Genomic DNA, 7,916 nt, shown 5'->3' with positions numbered 1-7,916 from the left:
AGGTATAGGGTTAGGGCTAGGGCTAGGGGTAGAGTTAGTGTTAGGGTTAGGCTTTGGGTTAGGGCTAGGGCAAGGGCTAGGGCTAGGTCTAGGGCTAGGGTTAGGGTTACGGTTAGGATAGGGTTAGGGCTAGGGTTAGGGTTCGGGTTTGGTGTAGGTCTAGGGTTTGGGTTAGGGTTAGGGATAGGGTTAGGGTTAGGGTTAGGGCTAGGGCTAGGGTTAGGGTTCGGGTTCGGGATAGGGTTAGGGTTAAAGTTAGGGTAAGGGCTAGGGCTAGGGTTATGGTTAGGGATAGGGCTAAGGTTAGGCTTAGGTTTAGGGTTAGGGTTTACGCTAGGGTTAGGGTTAGGGATAGGTTTAGTGTTAGGGTTAGGGTTAGGGCTCGGTCTAGGGCTAGGGTTAGGGTTAGGGTTAGGGATAGGGTTAGGATTAAAGTTAGGGTTGGGGCAAGGGCTAGGGCTAAGATTAGGGATAGGTTTAGGCTTAGGGTTATGGTTAAGATTCGGGTTCGGGTTAGGGTTAGGGGTAGGGTTAGGGTTAGGGATAGTGATGGGGTAGGGTTAGGGTTAGGGCTAGGGCTAGGGCTAGGGTTAGGGTTAGGTTTAGGGATAGGGTTAGGGTTAAAGTTAGGGTTCCGGCAAGGGCTAGGTCTAGGTTTAAGGATAGGGTTAGGGTTAGGGAAAGGGTTATGCTTACGGCTAGGGCTAGGGCTAGGTTTAGGGTTAGGGTTAGGGATAGGGTTAGGGTTAAAGTTAGGGTTAGGGTTAGGGTTAGGGCTAGGTCTATTGCTAGGGTTAGGGTGTTGGTTAGGGTTAGGGTTAGGACTCGGGTTAGGTTTAGGGCTAGGGCTAGGGTTAGGGTTAGGTATAGGGTTAGGGTTAGGCTTTGGGTTAGGGCTAGGGCAAGGGCTAGGGCTAGAGCTAGGTATAGGGTTACGGTTAGGATAGGGTTAGGGCTAGGGTTAGGGTTCGGGTTTGGTGTAGGTCTAGGGTTAGGGTTAGGGTTAGGGATAGGGTTAGGGTTAGGGTTAGGGTTAGGGATAGGGTTAGGGTTCGGGTTCGGGATAGGGTTAGGGTTAAAGTTAGGGTAAGGGCTAGGGCTCCGGTTAGGGTTAGGTATAGCGCTAAGTTTAGGCTTAGGTTTAGGGTTAGGTTTTACGCTAGGGTTAGGGTTAGGGATAGGTTTAGTGTTAGGTTTAGGGTTAGGGCTAGGGCTCGGGTTAGGGTTAGGGTTAGGGATAGGGTTAGGATTAAAGTTAGGGTTAGGGCAAGGGCTAGGGCTAAGGTTAGGGATAGGTTTAGAATTAGGGTTATGGTTAAGATTAGGGTTTGGGTTAGGGTTAGGGGTAGGGTTAGGTTTAGGGATAAGGTTGGGGTAGGGTTAGGGTTAGGGTTTACGCTAGGGTTAGGTTTAGGGATAGGGTTAGGGTTATGGTTAGTGTTAGGGCTAGGGCTAGGGCTAGGGTTAGGGTTAGGGATAGGGATAGGGTTAGGGTTAAAGTTAGGGTTCGGGCAAGGGCTGGGTCTAGGTTTAAGGACAGGGTTAGGGTTAGGGTCAGGGTTAGGGTTCGGGTTCGGGCTAGGGTTAGGTTTAGCGTTCGGGATACGGTTAAGGTTAGGTTTAGGGTTAGGGTTAAGGCTAGGGCTAGGGCTAGGGCTAGGGTTATGGTTAGGTTTAGGTTTAGGGTTAGGGCTAGGGCTAGTGTTAGGGTTAGGGTTAGGGCTAGGTTTAGGGTTAGGGTTAGGTTTTACGCTAGGGTTAGGGTTAGGGATAGGGTTAGGGTTAGGGTTAGGGATAGATTTAGGGTTACGGTTAGGGTATGGGTTAGGGATAGGTTTAGGTTTAGGGCTAGGGTTAGGTTTAGGGCTAGGGTTAGGGTTAGGTTTAGGGCTAGGGTTTGGGTTAGGTTTAGGGTTAGGGTTAGGGATAGGGTTAGGGTTTGAGTTAGGGTTAGGGTTAGGGCTAGGGCTAGGGCTAGGGTTAGGGCTAGGGTTAGGGTTAGGGTTAGAGCTAGGGTTAGGGTTAGTGTTAGGGCTACGGTTAGGGTTGAATTTAGGGTTAGGTATAGGGTTAGGGTAAGTGCTAAGGTTAAGTTTAGCGATAGGGTTAGGGTTAGGATTAGGGTTAGGGCTAGGGCTAGGGCTAGAGTTAGTGTTAGGGTTAGGGATTGCGTTAAGGTTAGGGATAGGGTTAGGGTTAGGGAAAGGGTTATGGTTAGGACTAGGGCTAGGGCTAGGTTTAGGGTTAGGTTTAGGGATAGGGTTAGGGTTAAAGTTAGGGTTAGGATTATGGTTAGGGTTAGGGTTATGTTTATGGCTAGGGCTATGGCTAGGGTTAGGGTTAGGGTTAGGGTTTGGGATAGCGTTAAGTTTAGGGATAGGGTTAGGGTTAGGGAAAGGGTTTTGGTTAGGGTTAGGGTTAGGACTAGGGTTAGGTTTAGGGCTAGGGCTAGGGCTAGAGTTAGGGTTACGGTTAGGATAGGGTTAGGGCTACGGTTAGGGTTTGGGTTTGGGCTAGGGCTAGGGTTAGGGTTAGGGTTAGGGATAGGTTTAGGGTTATGGTTAAGATAAGGGTTAAGGATTAGGGTTAGGGTTAGGGTTAGGGTTAGGGTTAGGTTTAGGTATAGGGTTAGGGTTTATGCTAGGTTTAGGGTTATGGATAGGGTTAGGTTTAGGCTTAGGGTTAGGGTTAGGCTTAGGGCTAGCGCTAGGGCTAGGGTTAGGATTATGGTTAGGGTTAGGGTTAGGGCTAGGGATAGGTTTAGGGTTACGGTTAGGGTTAGGGTTAGGGATAGGGTTATGTTTAGGGCTAGGGTTAGGTTTAGGGCGAGGGTTTGGGTTAGGTTTAGGGTTAGAGTTAGGGATAGGGTTAGGGTTTGGGTTAGGGTTAGGGTTAGGGTTAGGGTTAGGGTTAGGGTTAGGGATAGAGTTAGGGTTAGGGTTAGGGCTAGGGCTAGGGCTAGGGCTAGGGTTAGGGCTAGGGTTAGGGTTAGGGTTAGAGCTAGTATTAGGGTTAGTGTTAGGGCTAGGGTTAGGGTTAACGTTAGGGTTAGGTATAGGTTTAGCGTAAGTGTTAAGGTTAAGGTTAGCGATAGGGTTAGGGTTAGGTATAGGGCTAGGGCTAGGGCTAGTGTTAGGGTTAGGGATAGGGTTATGGTTAAAGTTAGGGTTAGGGTTAGGGTTAGTGTTAGGGCTAGGGCTATGGCTAGGGTTAGGGTTAGGGTTAGGGTTAGGACTAGGGTTAGGTTTAGGGCTAGGGCTAGGGTTAGGGTTAGGGTTAGGTATAGGGTTAGGGTTAGGCTTTGGGTTAGGGCTAGGGCAAGGGCTAGGGCTAGGGCTAGGGTTAGGGTTACGGTTAGGATAGGGTTAGGGCTAGGGTTAGGGTTCGGGTTTGGTGTAGGTCTAGTGTTAGGGTAGGGTTAGGGATATGGTTAGGGTTAGGGTTAGGGTTAGGGCTAGGGCTAGGGTTAGGGTTCGGGTTCGGGATAGGGTTAGGGTTAAAGTTAGGGTAAGGGATAGGGCTAGGGTTAGGGTTAGGGATAGGGCTAAGGTTAGGCTTAGGTTTAGGGTTAGGGTTTACGCTAGGGTTAGGGTTAGGGATAGGTTTAGTGTTAGGGTTAGGGTTAGGGTTAGGGCTAGGGCTAGGGTTAGGGTTAGGGTTAGGGATAGGTTTAGGATTACTGTTAGGGTTAGGGCAAGGGCTAGGGCTAAGGTTAGGGATAGGTTTAGGCTTAGGGTTATGATTAAGATTCGGGTTCTTGTTAGGGTTAGGGGTAGGGTTAGGGTTAGGGATAGGGTTGGGGTAGGGTTAGGGTTAGGGTTCGGGCTAAGGCTAGGGTTAGGGTTAGCGTTCGGGATAGGGTTAAGGTTAGGGTTAGTGTTAGGGTTAGGGCTAGGGCTAAGGCTAGGGCTAGGGTTAGGGTTAGTGTTTGTTTTAGGGTTAGGGCTAGGGCTAGTGTTACGGTTAGGGTTAGGGCTAGGTTTAGGGTTAGGGTTAGGGTTTACGCTAGGGTTAGGGTTAGGGTTAGGGCTAGGTTTAGTGTTAGGGTTAGGTTTAGGGTTACGGTTAGGGTATGGGTTTGGGATAGGGTTAGGTTTAGGGCTAGGGTTAGGTTTAGGCCTAGGGTTTGGGTTAGGTTTAGGGTTAGGGTTAGGGATAGGGTTAGGGTTTGAGTTAGGGTTAGGGTTAGGGCTAGGGCTAGGGTTAGGGCTAGGGTTAGGTTTAGGGTTAGAGCTAGGGTTAGGGTTAGTGTTAGGGCTAGGGTTAGGGTTGAATTTAGGGTTAGGTATAGGGTTAGGGTAAGTGTTAAGGTTAAGGTTAGCGATAGGGTTAGGGTTAGGATTAGGGTTAGGGTTAGGGATAGTGTTAGGGTTTGATTTAGGGTTAGGGCAAGGGCTAGTGTTAGGGTTATGGTTAGTGTAAGGGTTTGGGTTAGGGTTAGGGTTAGGGTTTGGGTTAGGGTTAGGGTTAGGGATAGGGTTAGGGTTAGGGTTAGGGTTAGGGTTAGGGCTAGGGTTAAGGTTAGTGTTAGGGTTAGGGTTAGTGTTAGGGTTAGGGTTAGGGTTAGGTTTAGGTTTAGTGTTAGTGATAGGGTTAGGGCTAGGGTTAGGGCTAGGGCTAGGGCTATGTTTAAGGTTAGTGTTAGGGTTAGGTTTAGGGTTAGTGTTAGGGATAGGGTTAGGGCTAGGGTTAGGGCTAGGGCTAGGGTTAGGTTTAAGTTTAGTGTTAGGGTTAGGTTTAGGGTTAGTGTTAGGGATAGGGTTAGGGCTAGGGTTAGGGCTAGGGCTAGGGCTAGGTTTAAGGTTAGTGTTAGGGTTAGGTTTAGGGTTAGTGTTAGGGATAGGGTTAGGGCTAGGGCTAGGGCTAGGTTTAAGGTTAGTTTTAGGGTTAGGGTTAGGTGGCCAGGAGGAGTTGGCTGTAGCGTGTGGTAGGGTCAGGCCTGAACTTGAGTACAGTCATTCGGCTGCTGTTTGGAGCATAGGCTGCAGGGCACCTCCAGGCCAAACACCACGGTGGACAGACCTGGTGAAGGAGGCGGGGGGTCGTGGAGGAACTCGGGAGACAGGGACATGAATGAGGGGCAGGCCTCCAGGGCCTGGGCACCCCTGGGTGGCCTCCCTCTGCTGTTGGAAAGGCTTGTCCCTGCTCCCAGCAGATCCTCTCCGCCGCCTCCCGGGGCCCCTCACACACAGGGCCCTGCACAGGCGCCCCAGGCTGGGCGTGGAAGGTCACAGCTCAAAGCTCCAACTCACCAGAGAGGTTTTCGAAACCGCCGCCACTGCTATCGCCAAGATCCCTGAAATGAGGTACTGCAGGCCAGATTGGAAACAGTTGTAAGAGAGAAGATGGGGGCCTTGAAACCCACAAATCCCTTCCCTTTTCACTATTCTTTAGGAAACACACTTTTGGCGGCCAGCGGTGTAGAGAACACCATTTCTCCAACTAAGGGCCCGTCCCTGGCCCACTCCAGCCAGTGCTCTGCCCTCCACACAGACCTCCACACCCAGGGTCAAGCTGTGCCCTGCACTCCCGGTGCCCTCCCAGCCTCTCTGCTGCCCCCAGTTCATTAGCCCAAACCTCCCCCGTGGGGCCAGCTGCACTACCCCCTCCACACGGACCCTTCCTCCTTCCTGGCTCTGGCGGGGGAGGAGGTCACTCTCTCTCCAAGGCCTGGGGTATTCCTGGGCTTACCCTTTCAAACGTTCGCTGAGACCTACTACGCGCCCACCCGGGGCCCAGGGGTGAAAGGGCACTGCACGCGGAGACGGTCCCATCTGTGCATTGGGAGCTGGGAGCGGGGCGGCACAGTGGGCCCAGGTGGCGGTGGGGGGCTGGGACGCTGTGAGCAGGACTCTGCCCGCCCGGAACGAGGAGGCCCTGGGAGCCAGGGGGCTGTGTGCACGGCTCTCCTCTAGCTCCCGTCCTGCCCCAGGACCTTGGGGGGACAGGAGCCCCCGTTTACACCCTCGGGCTCCTGCAGACCCACGACAGACACTTGGCTCCAGGGATGTGTTGCTGCAGCTAAACACAGCCTGGCCGCCTGGAAATGCATGCTCACCCCTTTCTCTGCTGGAGGCAAGTTAAACGAGGGCAGAGAGCAGAGCGCCTCCTGGGAAGGGTACGTAAAGAGAGCCGAGGACAGAGCAGAGAGAGGGACCCGGAGGCCCGAGCTCCCAGCCCCACCCGCATCCCGTCCCAAATGCCAGAGCCGGCCCATGCTTGGCTCCTACTCACAGAGGCAGCCCCCCAGAATGGGTACCAAGACTTCAGCGCCACCAGGTGAAGGTTCTTGACTGCAAAGACCAGGTAACCCCCGAGGAGCGCGTGCAGCACCGCGATGGCAACGTGGGAGGCCTGGGCAGGGACGGGGAGCCACGGTGAGGGGCCCGGCCCTGGAGAGGCCATCGGTGCCTGGCCCAGCCGGCTCCCCGCCCACTGAGGGCTCCTGGGTCTGCGGGAAGGCCCACTCCTGGGGGAGGCAGGTGGGTGTGGAGAGCAGACACAGTGTTTGGACAGGTGCAAGCCTGGGACTAATGAGAGGGCATGGTCCTCTCTGGCAAAGCCACGTGCAGGTCCCAGCACAGTTAGAGCCAAAGGCTGTGGTTGTCAGCTTGACCTGATGGTCCGAACATGTGGCCCCACGTGGCTGAGTGCTGTGGGCTGCGGGAGGTGCAGCAAGTAAACATAGCTCGATCAGGTGCATGTGATTGAGTAGATTCAAAACCCTCCAGAATGTTGTGACCACGCCCTTACTGTGCCTCGTGGAATCTGCTATAAAATAAAGACTCGGCTTGCAGGCCGTGGCGCTGTCCCTAGCTCTCCATCAGAGAGGGCAGCGTGCCACCCAGACCCAGCTTTCTTCTCTTGTCTGTCTTTTTTCCATCCTTCACCGCCCGCCCTCAGGCTCACTGAACCTGGCTGAGCTGGTGAGCAGCACATATGGCACCCAGCGTAGGGCTGAGTATGCCGTGGCCTCCCACTGCGGCCACGCCGGTGCCCTCCAGCCTGGGTTTGGTGGGGGGATTGGGGAGAGAAGGGAGGAGAGGCAACGTCTCCTGTTGGGAACCTCCTGTGAGCCCCCGGCAGGGCTGGTGAGCATGACAGCCTCTCACCACCTCTCACCCTGAGTGTGACCCCGGGAAGGGTCCTCCTCCATCCTCAGGGCTCCCCAGCACCCTCCCCGTGTGCCCCCTCCTCCTCCCCACCCCAGGGCCCAGGAAATGGACACTCACGCCCAGCGCCTGGAGAAGGATGCGCCTCTCCCGGGGCCTCTCCTGGAGCCAGTCTGGGGGCAGGTGGCCGGGCTGGGTCGCCTTCGGGGGTGGGCTTGTCTGGCCAGGCTGGGCCGGGCCGAGGGCCTGCCATGGCTCAAAACCCCCAGCTCCAGATCTGGGAACACCTGCGGCCGCCCGGGGGGCTTCTGCTGCCATGACTCCGGCGAGGATCCAGCTGCCAGCCAGGGAGACAGGCCGAGTCAGGCCCCGTCAGGGCCTGTCACCTCTGCCCTCTGGGCCAGGGCCTCCCGGAACGGTGGCTGCACCGCCCAGCAGCCCCTGGATTTGACCTGGAAGAACCTGGCCCCTGGGGGTGGGGTTTGCAGGGACACAGCTACTTCTGGGGCAGACGGACCTCCCGTCCACCCAGAGACAGGCCTCACCGTTTGGCAGGCGTGGGGAACTCTGTACACGGTCCTACCCGCTGACCCCCGGTCAGGCAAAGGAGGGCGGGTGGGCCTCAAATCGTCGCCCCTCCTGGACTGGGGACGAGGGGGAAGGGCACGGAAGGAAACTCCTGCTGAGGACCCGCTCTGAGCCGACATCGAGCTGGGAAGTCAATATTTAACCCAGACAATAAGCCAACATTTTAGAAACGCACCTTCCCTGCTGCTGGCCCTGTGAGCAGCATTTTACACTCAT

The 7,916-nt window shown here is 54.7% G+C and overlaps 1 protein-coding gene across 1 annotated transcript in view; it reads right to left on the bottom strand.

Moving 5' to 3' along the window:
* The window catches only part of MS4A10 (membrane spanning 4-domains A10), a gene marked incomplete at both ends in the record, with an annotated part of 15,303 nt that extends 7,387 nt beyond the window's left edge, over positions 1–7,916 (bottom strand). Inside the window, 4 exons of the mRNA XM_081098086.1 lie at positions 5,253–5,309; positions 6,235–6,354; positions 7,233–7,449; positions 7,876–7,916. Coding sequence (XP_080954212.1) covers positions 5,253–5,309; positions 6,235–6,354; positions 7,233–7,449; positions 7,876–7,916 — 435 coding nt within the window. The remainder of the gene's footprint in view (positions 1–5,252; positions 5,310–6,234; positions 6,355–7,232; positions 7,450–7,875) is intronic.

Source organism: Myotis nattereri (assembly GCF_964212035.1).
Source record: "Myotis nattereri genome assembly, chromosome: 9".
Taxonomy (NCBI): domain Eukaryota; kingdom Metazoa; phylum Chordata; class Mammalia; order Chiroptera; family Vespertilionidae; genus Myotis; species Myotis nattereri.
This window is presented reverse-complemented; position numbering and strand designations above follow the sequence as displayed.